Consider the following 21874-nt stretch of genomic DNA (forward strand, 5'->3'; position numbering starts at 1 on the left):
AAAGGGTTGCCCCATATCCATCACTCTTTGGAGGAAAGCCTGGATGCAAAAATTATTAAGGGTGGATGTACAAGACTAATTTGTTTGTTCTTTTAAAATGTTTTTTTAATTATTGTTTTCTTCCAATTACAGGTGAGTGTCCTCACAGACCAGGTGGAGGCCCAAGGAGAAAAAATCCGAGACCTTGAAGTTTGTCTGGAAGGACACCAACTAAAGCTTAATGCTACGGAGGAAATGCTTCAGCAGGTAGGGATGTGGAACCACTATGGAACTTCTAAAAACAGTCAAAATCTATATATCAAGTCTATTGAGTAAATAAAAATAAATGAGAATTACCTGTGTCTCCGGCCTCCATGCAGATTGATTAAAAACAAGACAGTATTTACTTCCTTGGGGTAGAATACATTTCAGTTGTATAGACCTATAAGCAGTAGGCATGTAATAGGATACCACTGTGTGTATTATTCATTATAGTGTGACAAAGAAAAGTCAACAGGCAGGCTCAATGTGGCTGAAAACCTGTTAGACTGGTTAGATCCCTAGAGGTTAATTCAGTAAAGTTGCTGGCTTAGAAGCGGTTTCTCTTTGAAAATGAATAAACTTTCAAGATTAAAATAATAAAATTTAGGTGGTTATAGATTTTAAAAACTTTCTATGCTGTCTTAGCTGAAAATGTATGACAGTTGGCTCCTTTCTCATAGCCACAGGTTGGCAAATGCTACAACTTTCTAGGAGACCTGAACTTGCTCTTTTGCTGCAGCCGCAATGAAGGATCAGTTTTGGAATACAAAGTAAAAGCAGCTTCCTGATGCAAGTGATAGTAATGGTTGATGTGCAGCACCATGTGGGAACAATTAGCTAGTTTTCAGTGCCTGAAAGCTTGGAGGTTTAGAGGTGCCTTTTGAACTTAATGTAATTAAGTGCTGATCTTATCTTTTATTGAACCGAGCACAAGGCTTTGGTCCTTCTTCCTCTGGCACTGGTAGCTGAATGTGCAATAGTGGGAGTTCGCAGTTCTATTTTCCCCTTCAGATCTCACAAGGATATGTAGCCAGAATGCTGCAGAGCCCTTTTCCTGTAACTTGTTAAAGTAACCTTTACCGATGAAAGATTGCACAATTAGTGAAACTATTAGATAACATGGGGGGAGAGGGAGGTTCTGGGGAAAATGCGGTGGAATGGAGTTCCGGAACCTCTTTGTGCAAACAAAATTCTCAAAAAAAATGTTTTAAAAGGGCACCCATGTGTTTCTCCTTCATTTTCTTTTTGAAAGTGTGGGCACCTCTTTTTCCAGGGAAAAAGCCCTGGATAGTTTCATCTGCTTCAAGGGCAGTTTAATTTTAAATTGAGATGGCACTCCTAGCACTAAAGATAAGCTCCAAGAAGTCCGTTTACTTTCTCTAAGTCCAAACTTCTTTCACTGCCACGGACACAATGGATAGCTTGAGAAAAGCTTCCTTCTGTCTGCTTTAATCCCCTAGCTACTGTATGGGGATAATAATATGAAACTATTTTACATGGGGTTGTAAGAACCATAACAAGACAATGCATATGAAGCACTCTGAGCATTCTTCAGGGCCCAGTATGGTGGAGTACCTGAAATGTTGAACTGGATGAGGACCTGGATAGCCTACGCTAGCCCAATCTTGTCAAATCTTGGAGGCTATGCAGGGTCAGCCCTGGTTGGTATTTGGATGTGACACCACCAAGGAAAACCAGAGTTACTACACAGAGGCAGTCAATAGCAAAACAACTCTGAATGTCTGTTGCCTTTAAATCCTATGGGGTCACCATAAGTCAGCTATGCCCCCTTCTGGTGGAATCAGTTGCTGGAAGAAGTTAGGGCCTTGCAGGATCTCACCCAGTTCCGCAAGGCCTGTAAAATGACACTATTCCAGCTGGCCTTTAATCCAGAATGACTGATATGGGAGTAGGGAATGATATTTTATATCCTGAACACCATCTGAAATGTAATAGTGTCAACTGATATTAGCACCAGAATGTTTTTAACTGTTTTAATGGTTTTAATAATGTAATGTGAACTGTTCTGTTTTTACATGTTGTGAGCCGCCCTGAGCCTGCTCCAGCAGGGAGGGCGGGATATAAATCCAATAAATCTAAATCTATGACAATGGCAAATAAAGAAAAAGGATAGGGGGGCACCCAGTCCTCCTCTCTCAGCTGAACCTACCTCATAAGTCTGTTGTGAGAGTAAAATGGGGAGTGGGGAACCGTGTATGTTAACCTTGGATGAAGGGTGGGTCTAGGAATGTATAAAACGGAGGAGGGAAGAATGATTTTTAAACAGCTTCTGAGGTCCATTAGGGAAGAAAAGTAGGGTATAAATATTTTTTTAAAATAGACAAAAAATTAAAGACTATATTATAATGTTTTTACATAGCTCTAGATTTTGCCTTGTGCCATTTCTCTTAGGTACAATTGCAGTAGATTTTCACTGGTATTTTAGTTAACAAAATCCTATCACTCAGAGATTATCTAGACAGGCCCTCTGCAGGCATTACATTGGTGTTCTGTTCACATGGAGCCTACCAGCCATGGTGCTTCCCAAACATGCAACTGGGGGCTTTCTAGCACCATGTAAATGGAATGCCAATGTAACATTTGAAGAGGGCTTTAAGAATGAAGCAGCAATAGTTTTATATTCTAGCTGGGATGGCAGTATGGATTTACTCATGCCAAAAGTAAAGTGATGATTCAGCTGAGTCACTCATCCTGCATTGGGTTGGTTTTGGTGGTAATCACTCTTGGCAAAGCACTTTGTAGGGCTGCTTTACCTTGAGGTAGCTTGAATGCTTGTGGTCAACCCTAGGTACTTCTCACATAGCTCTTAGAATGTTGTCATCTCAATGCTGACATTTTGTCAGTTTTCATTGTTGGCAATATGCCTTTATAAGTATAAATTTTACTGTTGTGTATAATCTTACGTCAGTTTTTCTGCTCTTTTGCATATGAGTCTATCAGCTTATTCAACCAGGCTTGTCCTGATGACATCCGTTTTCCTGTTTTGTTAGGGGCTATTTTTTAAAGGAAATCAATAGATTACATTGCCCCACAGTCTCATGTCTTCAGTACTATCTATTGCATTCTCATAATAAACTTTTGTTCTGCCCTTTCATGTATCCAAATCAATACAGTTTTGCATCCTTTAATTTACTTCCAACAGCCTCGCAACACATCTCTTACTTCTTAATTTGCTGCTTGAACATTGCATGTTTATGCAAGCATGCATTGTGCATCTCCATTCTGTCTGTTGCCCGTGTAGCTATTTCTTTCTTCCTTGTTGCATAACATTTGAACTAAGCAAGTGGAAATTAAATAGGTCTCCAGATTGGCTAAGCACATGCTTTCTTTTATGTACTGCTAAAACTAGCAAACTTTTGTTTTTGGTGTTCTTGTGATGCAGGTTTCATTGTTCCTTCTTTAACCTTTATGAGAATTCCAAATAACTTATCTTTTGTTTTATAATACTAGAAGTAGAAAGCATTTGCAGTTAACCAATGATCAAAATTTTCATGCTGTTCAGTTTTCAATATGGTGAGTTCTATTTCTGGAGGATTGTGGAGAAAAGAAACCTGTTTTCCACTGTTTTTTTTTCCTTTTCTTTGTATCTGTTTATTGCATTTGGTCCATTGGTGTGCTGCAACTTCAGTACTTTTTTTTTATACTTGAAAGGTAGCTTTACTACATGATCTCAGCCAGTTAGGAATCACATAGTAGATATTATTTCAGAGGAAAAATAAAGTCTGCCATCAGCTATCTGATAGATAAGATTTGTGGAAAGGTAGGGCTAATAATGAACCCCCATGGAGGTGGGAGGTCCCCTCCCCCAGCTCCTGTTGCCTTCTGCCACTTTGAGTGGCAGCAAGGGAAAAATAAAGGGGGGGTGCCTTCCTGGATTCATCAGAAGTTGATACAGGAAGTGCCAAGGAGTTGCCAGAAATGCTGTGATTTTACCTCAGCCTGGCAACCGTATATGGGCAATGGAGGGAATGGAGATTAGGTAAGTGGCCATTGGTACAAAATTCATGCTGGGTTGGGGAGAGGCTATGAGTAGGCTTACAAGCCTCAGTGTTGCCTATTTGTGATGTCACTAGAAGTGACATCATGGGATGCTCTAGGAAAATGCTTCTAGGGGTTACCAAGCAGTAGCCTGGCAACTCTACTGGTGAGGTGAGATGAGGAAGAAGAGGAAAGAAAGATAGGAAGATTGTACTTCAATGCATTATAGATGGAGAGGGAATATGTTACATATAGAAAAGGGATTATGAGTCTGTAAGTAAAGGGGGGAATAAAGGGAAAGGAAGAAAAATAATTCAGTAAAGGGCTAGAGAAATAAATATGAAAAGGAATTAAATGTACCATGTGGCTTGTATTAACCAAGGCTCTGGTATTCTGCTTGCCTCATTAATCTTTGGGTTAATTATTCTTTGCCAGTGTACAAGTATGTAAAACAAGTGGTGGCTCAGTCTTCCCTCCCACATTAAAAAGAAATCTTAATTGGTGTTGTCATAAAATATCAGCATTAAAACTTTTGGAATACTTAGGGTCTTCTTTCATTATTGAGTTTTTGTTTTTTTTTAAAGCAAGTGTCAGAATTTAGTCATCTAAGTTTTATTTTGACTTTCTTAGTGTCCTTCTTATATACACTTTATTAAAATTCTTACTCCACTAGACCCTTTGCCTAGTGTAGTCATTAGTTGGCAGTAGGCTTGCCAATCCCCAGGTCCCAGCAGGGGTTCTTCCACTTTCCCAGGCTCCTTCCTGCCCCCAGTCAGCTGGCAGACGGGGAAGCCCCGCCCCCAGAGGATCATGTGCCTTTCCACCTCCCGAGGCTTCAGTCTCCGATTGAAAGGGTTCTTCTTGGGATGGTGTGTCTGTGTTACTTTGAAGAAGTTGGCAGCAACTCGTGAGTAGAGAGGCCAATCCCTCGCTTCAGAGTTGCCAGAAGGGGGGGGGAGGGAAACGTCTGCTGAGCACTTCATTATTCCCTATGTGGAGATCAATTCTCATAGGGTATAATGGGGAATTGATCTGGCGGTTTCGGGGGCTCTGGGGGAGCTGTTTTTTGAGATAAAGGCACCAAATTTTCAGTATAGTATCTAGTGCCTCTCCCCAAAGTACCTCCCAAGTTTCAAAAAGATTGGACAAGGGGTCCAATTCTATGAGCCCCAAAAGAAGGTGCCCCTATCCTTCATTATTTCCTGTGGAAGGAAGACATTTTAAAAGGTGTGCTGTCCCTTTAAATGTGATGGCCAGAACTCCCTTGAAGTTCAATTATGCTTCTCACACCCTTGTTCCTGGCTCCACCCCAATGTCTCCTGGCTCCACCCCCAAAGTCTCCTGGCTCCACCTCCAAAGTTCCCAGATATTTCTTGAATTGGACTTGGCAACCCTAGTTGGCAGCCTCTACCTGTGGCTGCATAGGAAGCAAATTCTCCCCTTTCTTTGGAAACTGAAACTAAGTGGCAAAGCAGAAATCTGATACTGTCCCCAATGACAGACATTTTTTGACAGGCCCTTCCATTTCCTCCCATTTTGTGGTAGTGATAGCGACTAGCAGAAGTATGTGAGGAGCACAGATGGCATGATGGTGTTACATTCTTTTGGGAAAAACCCAGAAATGATGTCACACCTCTCTAGGAGTTGCTGGAAAGTCTGTGGAAAAACCATTGAGTTCCCAACCATTTCTAGAGCAGAGTGATGTCACATCTGGGTTTTCCCTGGAAGTGACATAAATGCCATCTTTGCTGGTGCTGATTTTTTTTCTGCCAGCTGACAGAGTGGTGACAGGACAGGCAGAGGGGGTTTCCAGCAGGAGAATTCTTCACGTATTAGGAGGCCTGGCCACCCTGTAATGCCCTCTACTCCTTCTCAGACATGCCCACAGGCTGAACAGTGTTTGGTCTATACTAGGGGTCTCCAGACTTTTTCAGCCCATGGGCACCTTTTGAATTCTGAAACAGGGTGGCCACATGAAGAATTGCTGCCACAGGAGGCACAGGCAACCACAAAATGGCCACTGTTGGAAATAAAACATACACACACAAAATGCAAGTACAGAGAACAAGAAGAGTCATTTTTAATAATGCACTGGGGAAGAAAGCATGCAAGAGAGAATAAACCAGTACCGTGGTCATAGCTGCTGCCAAAGCAATGTTATTTCAGTCTGCACAGCCAATTAGATGCCCTGCTGGGCAGAAGCCACGTTTGGCCCTATCCACTTTCTAAAAATATTTGACAGACACCTAGTTGTGGACCTGTGGTCTTGGCAACATTTTCTACTTTGATGAGAAACAACTCTCTAGCATTCAGACAGTGAATTGTACATATTGTACAAGTCAGATCTCCCAAAACTTTTTTTAAAGAAGTCTTCAAAGCAACCATGGCAGAAGATAAAATAACTGGTTCAGGCTTGTGGCACTGAAGTAGTCCCGCCACACACACTTTTTTTCTCTTTACATGCTGCAATTAATATGTTGAATCCTGTGATACAACCATACTAACTGCATGCATTTCCATCTGGAATAAAACTTCCCACCCCACCCTAGTGCAGCCTTTGCCTTAGAAAAGAGAGTGCAGATAGACCTTTCTCTGGTTCAGCAAGGTGTTAGGATTTTTTTTATTGTTTTATATTTCAGTTCTAAAGCTAGCATTGCATTATTCACAATCTAGTTTAAAACTTGAAGTGAATCCTGGTAGGATCTGGCTAGATATGAGTGATATTTAAGGAGAAGGGGATTTTTTTTCTTGCACTGTTTGTGTGATTTTCCTTTTTACTTGCAAATCAGGAATAGGGCACTCAGCTTTCTGCTCTCAGGTTCACACAGCAGAGACAAATGTGTTAAAAACAACATCCATTTATTAGCAAGAAGTTACAGGGATGGGACCAACTGGTTTCAAGACAAGGGAGTTCTTGCAATCTTTAGTTCTGGGTAAGGTAATTGACAGAGCAGTTTCCAGTGAAACTGACTAGATGCCACAGCTCTGCTCTCCTAGGCCCCTGCGCTTCTGGTCAGTTGATGAGAAGTGCAAGGACTGAGAGTGGAGCTGCAGTGTCTAGTCAGTTTCCAAGCTTCCTGGGGGTGAAACCATCCAGAAGCTGCAGGACAGGTTCCCTTTCTTTCCCCATCTCATAAGAGAGCAGTTTACTGGGGGCACCTGCTTTGGGGGGGCTGTAGCTCAGTCCTCTGAAATCCACTTTGCAACGAACTTGGAAAGCAGGTAGAAAAGAGTCCACTGAAGAGTTTGCCACAAGTTTGGTATCTCTAGCCCACTCGGGGGCTGTTCTATGCCTTCCCAAACAGAACAAATCACAAATTGTTTGTGTAATCAAAAAAACACAAAATGCAACTAACCAATTTGGGCAACCTAATAAATACAAAATGAAATGAACCACCATTTTCACATTCCATGCCCATCCCTACCCTGCACCCAGCCTGCTGTTCCCCCCTCCCCCTGCAGAGCAAGGGAGCCTGGGGCAACCAGTGTTGACCACATGGTTCCTCACCAGCACTGGTTCCCTCTGTGCCTCCCCTCTCTTCCCCTTCGTTGCCAACAGAGAAGATAAGGGATTTAAAAAAAAAAACCCTCTCTGCTCATCTGGCTGATGGGGAAAGAGAAGAGGTGGCCACAAGGCCTCCGTTGCTGGCTGCCAAGTCTTCTTGCTGGAAAACAGGGAGAAGACTCACCCAGTCAGCAACAAGGCTGACCCACGATATCCCTCCCCTCACTGGTTTTTCTGAAGACTCAGCAAGGGGAGGCAGCAGGTGACAGCCGCTGGCTGCGTGACCTCCTAGTTGCCAACTGTTGGCTGGCAATGAGGCACAACCATTTCTCCCTTTCATCACCTGGTCTTTTCAAGAAGACCCAGCAAGGGGAGGGGGTGGTTGGCCACCCAACTTCCTCATTGCAGGAGCTGCTAAGGTAGCTGGAAGACACCTAAGGCCATTTCTGCCAAAGAGAAGCAGCCTGGGCACCAGTAGCGAGCTCTTCCTGCCCCCCAGCAGCCTCTAAAACCCAGTGCTCCCTTCTCCCTGGATATAAAATCCTGACCATGAGCCTGTCCAGAACCTGGCTCACGCAGGTTGTATCAGGGCCCAGGCATCAAGTGGGCCACACGATCTCCGTAGGCAGCTGGATTGAGGCAGGTCAGCACTTCTGATACTACTCAACCTGTCAGCAACATTCAATACAGTTGACTGTGACCTGTTGCCTCACCACCTCACCAACACTGGAATCCATGGGGTACCCTTACAGTTGTTTATCTCCTTCCTCCATGGTTGGGGACAGAGGGTGGTGCTCAGAGGGTGCAGTGTCTCCAAGGAATGCAGGGTTCTTCAAGGAGCACTCCCCTCCCCAATATTGTTAAATTCCCCTCCCCGATGTCTGTATGCGCCCCCCTCGCCCAGTTGGCACAGACTTTCAAGCTGGGGTCTCATCAGGATGTGGATGACACTGTGCTATTTCTGTTGATGAGTAGCTAACCAGCTGCCAGTCCTGTGAACTTAGCCAAAGATCTGGAGGCTGTGGTTCAGTAACTGAAGCAGGGGTGGGGAACCTTTTTTCTGCCAAGGGCCATATGGATGTTTATAACATCATTCGCGGGCCATAAAAAATTATCAATGTAAAAAATAGTGCTCTGCCAAGGGAGAATGATTCAGGCCAGCAAAATTAATGCAAATAATTGTTTTTCTATTTGAAGTCATGTGGGGAGAGCCTAATCTGGCGCACACACACACACACCCAACCTGCCGTCCTAGGCAAATGCCTAGGTCCAGGGTTTTTTTGTACAAAAAGCCCAGCAGGAACTCAGTAGCATATTAGACCACATCCCCTGATATTAAATATTAGGCCACACACTCATTAGCACATTAGGCCACACCATCTGGGATAATCCAGTGCAAACTGAACTGTGACAGTAACTTTTCAAGGCCCTGCAGCAATTCTGGCCGGCCAGCCAGGCCCTAGGGAGGCTGCCGTACAGTACGTCTGGGGCCTGTAATCCCTGCCGGGCCCTGGGGAGGCTGTGTGGCTGGACCCCACGATCCTCGCTGGCCAGGCCCCAGAGAGGCTGCCACATGGCTCCAATTCAGGGGTGTCAAACTCATTTGTTAGGAGGACTGGTTCTGACACAAATGGGACTTTCTGGGGCCGGGCCATGAATGTCATAAAATATGTCAGATAGTGGAGATATAAACTTTATAATGGACACAGACAAACCCAATTAAAGATATTTTTTCAAAACTTAAAATACAAGCATGCTTAAAACTCTTCCAATGGTTTAAGTTGGAAAGGTGGGGGACTAGTGGAATTTGACAATGCAATTTTTAAAATAAAACATCAAGAAAAAGCACAAGCCTCTGACTCTGTGGAAACAATGAAATGGCACTGTAAACTTCTCCGCACCAGTCTACTCAGATTGGCAAAGCCTTTCCAGTATAATATCCCCCTTTGGCTGTGAGTTCCCACATTAGAGTACTCACTAGGTTAGGTCCATTCAGGAGAGATAAGCTGGCTGAAAGCATCAACCCTTGTTTGCAATGACACAACTCCAGGAAGCATGAGTTTCAGCTAGCTATATGAAAGCTGAAAATGTAACCATCTCCACTCCATTTGAAACCATTGCAGAGTACAGACAAAGCTGCAAGGAAAATGTGCAATGGATCTTAAAATCCACCCAACGTTTTCCTTGCAGCAGCCATCAAAGAAAGGCAGGAAGAACCTGGGACTCAGCCTGCAAGCTTCAAAGGGTCTCAGCCTGGAAGCTTCAAAGAGCCTGGAAGCATCAAAGGGTAAGGACAGGAGGGGGAGGAGGGGGGAGAAAAGAGCCCGCGGGCCTGATCCAGCCCGCTTGCTGGGTGTTTGACACCCCTGCTCCAACTGTTCCAGAATGCAACTGTGCAGATCCCCAGAGGGCATATATTCAGTCTGTGCTGCACAAACTGGCTTCCAGTGGATTATCAGGTCAGGTTCAAGGTCTTGGTTTTGACCTTTCAGGCCCTTGAGATCAGGGACGCACATACCTTCGGGACCGTCTCTCTCTGTATGCCCCTGGAAGAGCATTGCACTTAGGAAATAAAAACTTAATGGTGGTCTCTGGCCCGAGAGAGATCCGGCTGTCCTCAACTAAGGCCAGGATTTTTTTCGCCCTAGTTGGAATGGTCTAGTGGAGAACATCCATGTCCTGCAGGATTGATAACCATTCAATTGTAATGCATGGAATAAACACATTTTTGTTTGTTTACTTCATTATACTTTGTCCTTTTCCCCCAGGGACTCAAAGTGGCTTACATTGTTTTCCTTTCCTGATTTTATGCCCATGACAACCCTGTGAGGTAGGTTAAGCTGAGAATATGTGGCTGGCCCAAAGTCACCCAGCAAGTTTCCATGGCAGTTTGAAGATTTAAAACTGGGTCTTCTAACTATTAGACCACACGGAGATTTTTTTTTCAGGGGCTGTGCATGTTGTTTAATGAAGTAATGCCTATAAGTGACTGTTATCATCATTGGCTAATGTGTATACCATTGGGCTTGGTTTCTATTTGGAACCATGTTATGGTCTGAAGGCAGCTTTTGTGATGCTGAGCAGGCTTGAGACTGGTCAGTGCCTAAATGGGTGAATTCAATTATATAACCTTGGAACTTCATGTAAAATAAATCAGTTTGGGAATTTTTGCTCAACTTCATTTTTCAAGTCATGTTTTCTGGATAGATGCTACATCTTCAGTTACAGAAATCCTCTTCCACTTCCAATAGCATAGGTTGGTTGAGATTATTCAGTGGCAATGCCTTTTGCTCATGTTCAGATCTCTGTTGCATTATCTCCATCAATGAAAATAGGTTTGGGGCTTCAGCCCTGGTGAGCTATACCTGAAATTATTCCTTAAGTTACGTGCAAGTGACTAAAAATCCAAAGAGCCAGTCATCTTTCAAGTTCAGTGTGTTTTGTTTTTCATAGGCTTCATAATGTATAAACACTGAACTGGAAGTCTACAAGGCCCTGCCTATTACTATGCAATCTTGAAATGGTGCAAGCCAGCCACATTCTCAGCTGTGTTTTCACTTAAGTGAATATCCTGTTTCTACCACAGCTGCCATACAACTCTTGTAAAATGCTGCCCTTGTACTATGGGTGATCTTTGCTGAATTTTGCTAATCAGGTAGGACTCTATCCTTATGATTTCTGAGTTGCTTTAACTAAGGGATGAAAGGCACCAGCATTTTCAGCAGTACATTTTCTATCAGCTGTGGGTGAAATGCTGCCTGTGTAAAGGGAGAAGTCTCCTTTTACAACTCTTCTGCTTCATTGTATGTCATGATTTTCTACTTGTTCAAAGGGGGAGCTGCTCACACTAGTTGCCTCTCTGTGTGTTTGCGTGTGTGTATATATTTTAATATATATAATATATCTAAAATATATATTTAAACTATCATACTTATGAACTATACATTTCAAGCTATAAGGCTGTGTTAATTCACTTCCTCAAAAACTGTAAACAATTCTAGAGTTGAATTTAGATATCTAAAGAAGAATCTTTGCTGCTGCTCAGTAATGTTTTCATTTATGCTTAGATTCCATTCCTTCAGTTCAACAGTGAATGTGATAACTTCTCCCTCTGTGGCTTAGAAATATATCCATAAGTAGTAACAAAATTCAGACCTAATACGTGGCAGTATTTCTGCTTGTGTTGGACGCCATGTAATGTTTTATGTATGATTTATAGATATGAATCTGCAACTTTAGAAGGAATTTTCTACCTACTTTGATCTCTAGAAAATAGCATATGTAGGAATAAAAAAGTGACATCCTTAAAACATAGTAAACAATACCAATCATATTTTGTATGGCTTCCTCTTTGCGGCACTCTGTTTTAAAGATCCTCATGTATCCAAAATTCAGCCCTGCATATGACACATATTATCTCTTCACTTCAAAAGCAATAATGCAAATTTAAACTTTTGCTTTGTGCAAGTCCATATTTATTCAAGCTTTGTTTGAATTGCATCATACTGCTGAAATACTCTGTAATTTCCTCATAACAAAGTAGGTCATATTCCACTAATTAACTCTTGAATGTAGTCATCCGCTTGAAGATGGAAATAATTACTTCCATGTGTTAGCAAGTGCAGTATGTTATTTTCTTTAAGCTGTACTTTTATATAATTTTAGTTCAGTATACTTTCTGGACCGCAGCCTCATCTGTTTAAAATTAGAACAGCACCACTGAAATATAACTTGGCCTTTTCCTTCTGTTTGTAAGGATGGAAATGGCATGCTGTCAAATGATGAGTATGTATGTATGAGCCAGATGCTGGAGTTATTGTGTTAAACTTCTCTTATTGCATATATTTGCACCATTGACAGATCAGTCCTATGTAGAGTTATTCCAGAAATCAATGGATTTATACTGGAGAAACTCTGCATATTCCATAAATGTGGTGTTCACTCATGTTGCATTATTTAATATGCATTTCTATTTCTAGGGCATTGATGAAAAATGGAACTGGGGACCAGTCCCTGGATAAATGTAGAGTTTAAATCACATGTTTATATACGCACGTGTTGAATGTAGCATGAGAATTACTCAGTGATCATATAAAGAAAAACCAAGTGTGTGCTGTAAATGGCTTGTATGTGTGCTCACTGTAACTTGTGAATAGGGTATTTACAGTACAGAGGCAACTGTCATCTATAAGGCTGCTAGATGACAGTAATAACCCAGTTCTTTTACTCACTATCACTTTATTTCCTTATGCTGTAAGATCAACTATCCTTTGCCTCTGCAGGGAGGAAAGCAGCTTGGGGGTGGAAAGACAGTTGTAAAGGGGATGTGACTAAGCAGTTGGTGCTTTCTGGGGGTTTTTTTTAAGGAGAAAGGATGACATGTAACTTATAAGCAATAAAGTGTAGGAAACAAGTACACAAAACCATTTACAGGTATTTTGAAAGGCTAGCAAAGTTTGCCTCAGCTTTTTCTCCAGAATTAAAAATTGGCATACGGTAAACTAATCTGCCATGGCGAAACAACTCTATTTTACAGTAAACTTGGAAGTGCCTTCCCTTTTGATGTTTTTAAACTCTCTGTATTTCCCCAAATAAAAGCCCTGTGGTGCAGAGTGGTAAAGCTGCAGTACTGCAGTCTGAGCCCTCTGCTCTCGACCTGAGTTCGATTCCAGCGGAAGCTGGTTTCAGGTAGCCGGCTCAAGGTTGACTCAGCCTTCCATCCTTCTGAGGTCAGTAAAATGAGTACCCAGCTTGCAGCGGGGGGAGAAGTGTAGATGACTGGGGAAGGCAATGGCAAACCACCCCGTAAAAAATCTGCCGTGAAAACATTGTGAAAGCAACGTCACCCCAGAGTTGAAAACGACTGGTGCTTGCACAGGGGACTACCTTTACCTTTATTTCTCCAAAATCTTCTTACATAGTTACCTTTCTTAATGGTAACAAGCATAGATTTCATTCTTTCTACCAAATGTGGCTCTATGATTCTTAAGTAACATTTTATAGATCATTGAATATTGCAAATGAATGGTTAAGCAGGGGTCTAGGGCCTTTTTGGTAAATGGTGGGGTGAAAGCAAGAGTTCATTTTTTTTTTTTTGCAGGAGTTGCTGAGTCGCACATTGCTGGAAACACAGAAATTGGACCTAATGGCAGAAGTTTCAGACCTGAAGATTAAGCTGGTTGGGATGGAAAAGGAACAGAGCGAGTATGAAGAGAAGCAGAGCAAAGCTGAAGTAAGCCTTACTTTGTTCTGTTTTTGAGTTCAGCTCATTTCACTTCCACGGCATATCTTCAAAGCCTGGCCTCTATTTTACCTTTGCAAGGTAAAGAGTACTGGACTTATGGTACCAGAGTAGTGAAAAGACACTTACTGTTCCATCCAACTTCTTTCCTGTTCTCTCTAGCAGTAGCTTTCCTCGCACCTCAGGACCTCAATATGCTCTAAGCACAGCAAGCCCCTATCTAGAATCTTTGCTGCAACATAAGTAGTGGGTGGTGAAGGGTGGAAAATTGGGCAAGGAATGAGTTAAGCTTTCATGTATATTCCCATTTGTTAAAGGCTTGAATTAATATGTAGCAGGAAAATAACGAAGCCCCACACATTGCTTGGTTTGAAACGAGATATTTTACTTTGATATCAAAGTAGAACTTGTCAGCATAAGCCCAAAATGACTAAGTTAAAATCATCAGCCTTCTGACCATTTTTATTCACAGCTCAAAACAAGCAGACAAGCCCACCAGCCTTATCTATTCAAATGCCCCACCTTCCTGTATGAGTCTGCTATCAGCTTTCAGCAAGAAGCTTCCCAGCAAGGCCTGTCTGTTATCAATACACATTTGTGACTCACACACATTTGGGCTGTCTGGTTTTAAGTTACAGCTGCTTCAAATATTGCATCAGACATTCTCTTCTGAAGGCACAAAAACCATATTTTCATTTATTATTATAGGGTGTTCATAATTATTCAGGGGTCCCTCTTCATATACAAATATGCTTTCAAAAGAAGCAAAAAAAATCAGCATTTATGATTTTTAATTACAGTCCAGAAGAAACCTACATCCACTGGTTTTTTTTTCTGTGAGAGTAATGGCAATGTTAAATCAGTAAGACGTTTCTCACACATCCATACTTACTTGTTATTATTTATTGTGCTCTAATAATTTTGGGGTTGAAATGGCCTCACTGGCATGTTTTACTTCAATATTTCTGCATGGTGACAAATGTGTAAGTAAGTTTTATGTTTTCCTTTTTTTTTGAAAGAGTTTTTATTAAGAAAAATGAGTATACATAGAAAATAAAATAAAAAGCATGACATACAAGAACAAAAAGAAGGAAAAAATCATACATTCCTAACAAATCACATTAAGACATCTACATACAAACAACTAACATTTACACCTAAACACAGCCATACCACTGGGAGGTGGAGAGGTTTAAATATCAAAGAAAAAGCAAAAACATGATTACTCCAATGTAAAGCCTCTACTTTTAACCCATTTATAAACAGGATCCCAAGCCTCTTGACATTTTTGTACATTACCATTTCTTAATCTTACGGACATTAAATCAGATTCTGCAGCGCCCAGCAACTTGTTAATAAATTCATCCCTATTGGAGGTTTTATCACTTTTCCAATATTTAGCATATGCTATTCTGGCAGTAGTAACTATATACAACAACAATTTCAATTTGGACAGAGGTAAGTTTTGTCTACAAATATTTAACAAATAGAGTTCCGGTACGTGGTTAATTTGTATTTCCAAAATTTTTTGAATCCAAATGTTAACTTGTGACCAATATTTTTTAGCCTCTTTGCATTGCCACCATATATGAAACAGAGACCCTTTAGCTTCATGACATTTCCAACATTTATTGGAATATGTGGGGTAAATTTTTGCCAACCTGTCTGGTGTGAGATACCATCTATATACCATTTTATATAAGTTTTCTTTCAATTCTGCTGGCTTAATCAATTTTAAGTTCTGCTTCCATAATTTTTCCCATTCTTCCAAATCTATGCTGTAACCAAAATCCTTCAACCAACATATCCATGCTTCTTTCACCACCTCATCTTGCATCTTGATTTGTAGTAGCCAATCATACACTTTAGAGATTGTCTTCTGTTTAGAATCTAAGATAAGATCTAATTCCATCGGCGTATTCGTAAAGCCTTTTTCCTTGTCCTTACGAAATCATGATTTAATTTGACACTGAAGCCACCAACTTAGCTTAGGAAGCTCCTCCTCAATCAGTTCATTCTGGTCATTCAACAAGTAGGTGTAATCTTGTAGATTGTCCCAATTGTACAAGTTTGGGTGAGTCAAAGCTTCTATCGGAGAAAGCCACTTTGGAGTATAGGTATATTGATCTTTGATTTCGTCCCAAACCTTGTATAAAGATCTTCTTATTTCATGTCTAAAAAAGCGGCCAGTTTTGACCGGTGCGCGATACCACATATAGCTGTGCCAGCCTTCGCCCAGGCCGGCCCCTTCAATAGTCAGTAATTTTCTATTATCCAACTTACACCAAACTCTCAACCATGCAATACAGGAAGCCTTGTAGTACAAGTTCCAATCAGGTAGGGCTAGACCACCTCTTAGTTTACTATCTTGTAAAACTTTCAGTTTAATTCTAGGCTTTTTACCTTGCCAGATAAACGTCTTAATCATGGAGTTGAGTTGTTGGAAAAATGATTTACGGTAGGTAAAATAATTGGGATTGTTTGAAACAGGAATAAGACCCTCGGAAGAGTATTCATTTTTATTGTAGCAATTCTACCTAAAAGTGAAATTTGAAGATCTTTCCAGTTGATTAGGTCATTACGAATTTCCTTCAATATTTTTTCATAATTGTCTCTATATAAGGACTTTAAATCACTCGTGAAATAGATTCCCAAGTACTTTATCTTTTTTTCGTGCTTAAACCCTGAAAGGTGCTCTAATACTTCAATTTGATTCTTCACCATGTTTTTCGTTAAAATTTTGGTCTTGGCAACATTCAATCTAAATCCGGATACCCTTCCAAACTCACTTAATCGCTGCTTTAGAGGAACAATCGAGGAAGAGGGTTGTTCCAAAGTAATTACAAGATCATCCGCGAACGCCATAATCTTAAACTCTATGTTGTTGATTTTGGTCCCTTGAAGTTTTATGTTTTCCATGCACCAGGGTAGGAGTGGCACATGATCAGCACCACCAATGGACAGTTTAGTCAGTGGCATGCCAGTGTTTAATAAAGCTATGGCCCAATGATGCCTGCTAAGCAGTCAGGCCATTCTGGTGGTCCTAAAGTTCACCATTCCCACTGTTTTGTTTGTTTTGTTTAAAAGTACTAGGCATGCTTCAATTCAGTACTCAAAGAGTGACCGCAATGAAGTGGGTGACTTCATTTCAGATGAATGCAAGGCTAAATTTAGCCTGTGGTCCATTCACTGTCGAGTTTTATAATTTCTGTACAAACTATTTGTAAAAAGTTTGAACTAGGTATTCACTCTGTGAAATCATTATAGCCAGCCATCAGTCACTACCAAGTGGACTAATCTATTTCCATCTCCTTGCCTTATCCAGGCCAGACATATATGTGGAGCTGAGAGACACAAGCCAGGCCAGCAGGCACTTCTGAGGCAGGCACTTGAGATAGGGTTGGGAGGGGGCCTTCAGAAGTGGCAAAAGAGAAAACTTTTTCCTCCCACTCCAGCTCCATAAACAGCTCTGACTTGCCCAAGCCTAGAAGGGAATATAGGAGGCAGGCTATTCCCATCAAGCCATGCTCAGACCCATTTCCAGCTTTCTCCAGCAGCTGAACCCTGAGCTCACCAGTGCTGTATTGCTGAGACAGCTGTGAGCATGAACCATTTTCAAAAGGAACCTTTTACAGCATTGTTGTGAGCCTGATCCTATCCCAAGGTGGTTTTCATCCACTGAAAAAGAGGTGGGATGGTGTTTTGGTCTGCTTGAAAGTAAGTGAAGATAGCACCCCAACCCACTCTGAGCATTTCTTTGGCTGCTGTGCTTGGTTTTCTGTGTGATGTTTCATGGTCGTAAATCATAGCAGTTCTAGGTGTTTTCCATACTGTGGCAAGCTTCTTTGGTTTCCCTGTTCCTGCTGCAATTGCTGATAAAGCACAAAAGCAGTGGGGCTTCCACATGGCAAGTTTGTCTGCAGTTTCCCTGTCTCAGTCACCTGGTAGAGGATGGGTATGAGCACACACATTCTGTCTTCACGATTTGAGCTTTTGAAGTTTGTTTTATGTGGCTATTGAATGTCATTATAACAATCTTTGCATCAGATTCTGTAAATTCCCAGTTTTTATTTATTTAAAAAAATCATCATAATCTATGTGCTATTAGCAAAATCAACCATATATGAGGATACATAAATCCAGTGACAGGAGCTGTGAACAGGCAAGACAGATCTACAAACATGAACAACAAAAAATTTGAAATCTAAAAGAGGGGGAAATAGATTTTTAAAAGCTCCAAATGATAAAAGGGGCACTTGTAGCTTTAACAAATGGATTCCTTCAGTGCTTATTGCTAGGCAACCACAGTGTTCCAAGGCTTGGTTCTGTGAGTAAAAGGCAAGGGGAGAGGGCGGAGTCCACTCCAGGGCTGTTTTGGCCTTTGAGGGAGAATTCATTGGTGCCAGATCTGATAGCAATCACTGGGTGACTTGATACTTCCCAACTTACATGTCACACCTAGGCCTGGGTGCTTGCAACTCTTCTACTGCAGCCAACCTATGAAAGTCAGTTTGGTGTAGCAGTTAGAGCTTCAGAGTAGTCTTGGAGACCCAGGTTCAAGTCATCTTATGTGGAAACTCACTGGGTGATTTTGGGCCAGCCACGGACTTTAGCCTACCCCCCCCCCCAAGTTTTTGTGAGGAGAAAAATGTAAGTTGCTTTGGTCCCCACTGTGGAACAAGATTGGGTATAAGGGAAGTAAATAAATAATAAATATGGCTAAATACAGGAGGCAGAAAAAGGAAGATTGGTGAATGTCTGAGAAGGCAAGAATGAGGCAGGGAAAGGGGAGAGGATATGAAGGTTGATAGGAGGATGGAAAGGGGAAATAGTGCGGGAAGAGGGATACAAAGAAAAGTAAGGTGCCCTCCTAAAAGTTCTTAAGGGCTCTCTGTCATGCAGAAAGACCTGACCCAGTGGCCAGTAGTGCAGAAGTGGACCATAGTTTTCCTAGAGGCTACAGTGTTGGAGAGTGAAACCTGAAGTCAAGGGGGCAGATAAATGTGGGTTGGCTACTGTATGGCAAGGGGGGAAAGGAAATAGAAAAAGGGGAGATTGGCTGTGGAGGCTTTCAGGAAAGGGAAAGAAGAAATAGTGGGGGAGAGGAAAGTGAGATGCCTCCTGCAAGTCCTTGTGGGTTCCCACTTGTATATTCTAGTAGCCGCAATGACCAGATCTGAGGATACTTAAATTTTGGTGAGTGGAGTTGTGAACAGGCAAAACAGATCTTTCTACAAACCTGAACATTGCCCCAGGTTTGCAGAAAAATCTGAAATCTTGGGGGAAAAACATGGGGGAAGGGGATAAAAACCCTAAATCAGTAAAAGGAATGCTTGTTGCTTTACAAAACAGATTCTCTCAGTGTCTATTAATAGGCAACTATATCACTGCAGTAGATTCATTTCTGTGAATAAAAGGGAGGGGGTTAGGGAAAGGGAAGAGGATATAGGAGTTGCAAGGGGAGGGAAAGAGAAAATTAGTATGTGAAGGAGGATACAAGGGAAAGTGAGGTGCCCCCCACACACAAATCCCTGAGGGTTCCCTACCATACAAGTGGGCCTAGTCCAGTGGCCAGCACCACTCACCTGTTCCATAGTATTCCTAAGCAGCTGCTGGGAGAGAAGAGGGAAAGCTGAAGTCAGAAATAAATGTCGGTTGGCTGTTGGGTGAGAAGGCAGAGAAGGAAACAGGAAAAGGGAAGAAGCTGTGGGAGCTTGTTAAGACTCTATTCCTATTAGTGGTAGAGATACAAGAGTACAAGCATATGTCTCTAGCAAAAAGAGATAGAGGTTGTGTGTGTGTTTTAAACAGTTCGGGGAATTCAGAAGGGATTATACAGACTTACACTATAAGGATATAACAATATTTAGCTGCTGGTTCAAAAAAAAAATCCCCAAAGCCCTGGTGCTGGGAAGGGGAAAAATGGCTTCTGTATTTGTGGGACCAGGAAAAACCCATACAGAAGCTATCTGAGCTTTCTTGCAATCGTCTCAGAATTTTGTAAGAAAACGGTTTTGGGAAAGTCTGTAAAAAAAAGCTAAGAAAAAAACCCAGAATATGCACAAATGCACCACAATGCTGTGGAGAAATGCTTCACAGTAACATTGAACTTGGGCAAATAACCAATGTGTGAAAAGGTCCTAATTAATTTTCTAGCTGTGAATGCAAACTGATACTCTAGATAGATATTACAAATTTGAGGAGAGGTTAAAATTTGATTGCAGTGCTACACATGGAAATTATCACTTATCTTGTAGTTGTCTCTTTTGGGGTTCTGTTTTCCATGTTCATTTCCATTTTTAAGGAGCCCCATGGTGCAGATTGGTAAAGCTGCAGTACTGCAGTCCTAAGCTCTGCTCAAGACCTGAGTTTGATCCTGGTGGAAGCTGGTTTTAGATAGCCAGCTCGAGGTTGACTCAACCTTCCATCCTTCTGAGGTCGGTAAAATGAGTACACGGTTTGCTGGGGGGAAAGTGTAGATGACTGGGGAAGGCAATGGCAAACCACCCTATAAAAAGTCTGCCGTGAAAATGTTGTGAAAGCAATGTCACCCCAGAGTCGGAAAATGACTGGTGCTTGCACGGGGACTACCTTTACCTTTTTTTCTCCCATGTCCAGCTATTATAGATGTTTAGTCACTTTCTTTGCTTTCTTCTATGTCTGTCTGTAGTCTTCATTTTCTTTCTTCCTTTATTTTTATAGTCAGTAGTAAACCTGATCAGTGAACTTCAAGAACAGATGTGTAGACTGCAGTTGGAGATTAATAGTAAAATCCAAGAAAGAAAGTCTCAAGATAGGAGGCCAAACATGGCAACAATCGGTCCTCAAGACAGCATTGAATCAATGACAGAGACCCCTGCTCAGAAGAATTGCTCTTGGTGTGATGTATGAGAAGCAAATGCTTAGCTTGAATCTGTGCATTGCCCTGTTTCAATGAGCAACTTAACACTACTAACTGGAGACTTGCTGTGATGGATTGGCATTAATTTGTCTGCTTTTATTAGACAGTGTTTAACCAAAAGACAGATTTTGCTCTTCTTGGCTCAGCATGGTTTAATCTGGACAAAGTAATAGGACTGATTACGCCTCCAGTTTTAAATCTTTACAAGTTTTAGAAGGATTTTATTGTAGTTGTGTAAAACTTTCCTGTAACAGCTCTTAAGTCAAAAGATATGTCTAGGTTGTTACAGTAATCCAGTTTGATTTAGATCTATTCTGGTGCTTATTCAATGAGACTTTGTTGTCCTAAATGAAAGTAGGCTTGAGTTGGCTGTGAATTACATTCTGTCGTTCTCTGATGGTGTACTCAATATGTAGCTTGTGTTCTACACAGAGGATTTGTTTTAATACCCAAACATGTTATCCATGCTCAGTCAAAACCCAGAAATCTCAGGAAAACTATGCAAGCATTTTTTTTAAAATCCTTAAGTTCAGAATTACAGAAGTACATGCCCATGGCATTTAAGAAGATATTTTCCACAGGTGCTCACATTCTGCATGGATACTGAAGGATAATAGGGTTCAAAGGAAAGGGTAGAAGTTTCCTTACTGTTTGGATTCCCAGAGATCAACAGGAGCTTTTCAAAATCTGGCAGAAGAATATATAATTGAATTTCAAGGGATAAAAAGATATTGCATCCTAGTTGAGATGAAGGTGTGGAAATCTAGTCATCCCTGGTTCTGGATCCCTTCATTGATTTTTCAGCTTTTGCTTAATGGCTCAAACTCTTTTACTTATGGAAATGTAAGGAAAAGGAAGCAGGCCGCACACTACCAAACTAATCAATAAGATGTAACTATGCTTCCGCTTGCCAGTACACCAGCAAATGATGGGCACAAATGGACCGGGAAGATTGAGAAGCATTTGACATTTAATACCGTTTAAAGTTAAGATTTAATTCTATTGAAATTATTTCATATATAGACTAGTTGTACTTAGGAAGATTCTGTACCTTTAGGACTTGGGTAAAATTTTTGTCTACAAGCCTTCATATAAGAAAATCTTAATATAACAGGCACTTTTTTTGCTCACTATTTCTCTTCTATCATGACCAAATGAATGGAAAAGCCACAATAAAGACTACATCATGCATGTTGAAATCCCTTAT

The 21874-nt window shown here is 41.3% G+C and overlaps 1 protein-coding gene across 3 annotated transcripts in view; it reads left to right on the plus strand.

The window, feature by feature from the left end:
* Nucleotides 1-21874, plus strand: part of PPFIBP2 (PPFIA binding protein 2) — a 190957-nt gene that overhangs the window by 93021 nt on the left and 76062 nt on the right. For all 3 annotated transcript variants that reach the window (XM_060262105.1, XM_060262103.1, XM_060262104.1), the window contains 2 exons: nucleotides 133-246; nucleotides 13626-13757. In XM_060262105.1, the coding sequence (XP_060118088.1) occupies nucleotides 133-246; nucleotides 13626-13757 (246 nt within the window). The remainder of the gene's footprint in view (nucleotides 1-132; nucleotides 247-13625; nucleotides 13758-21874) is intronic.

Source organism: Heteronotia binoei, chromosome 21 (assembly GCF_032191835.1).
Source record: "Heteronotia binoei isolate CCM8104 ecotype False Entrance Well chromosome 21, APGP_CSIRO_Hbin_v1, whole genome shotgun sequence".
NCBI classification, from domain to species: domain Eukaryota; kingdom Metazoa; phylum Chordata; class Lepidosauria; order Squamata; family Gekkonidae; genus Heteronotia; species Heteronotia binoei.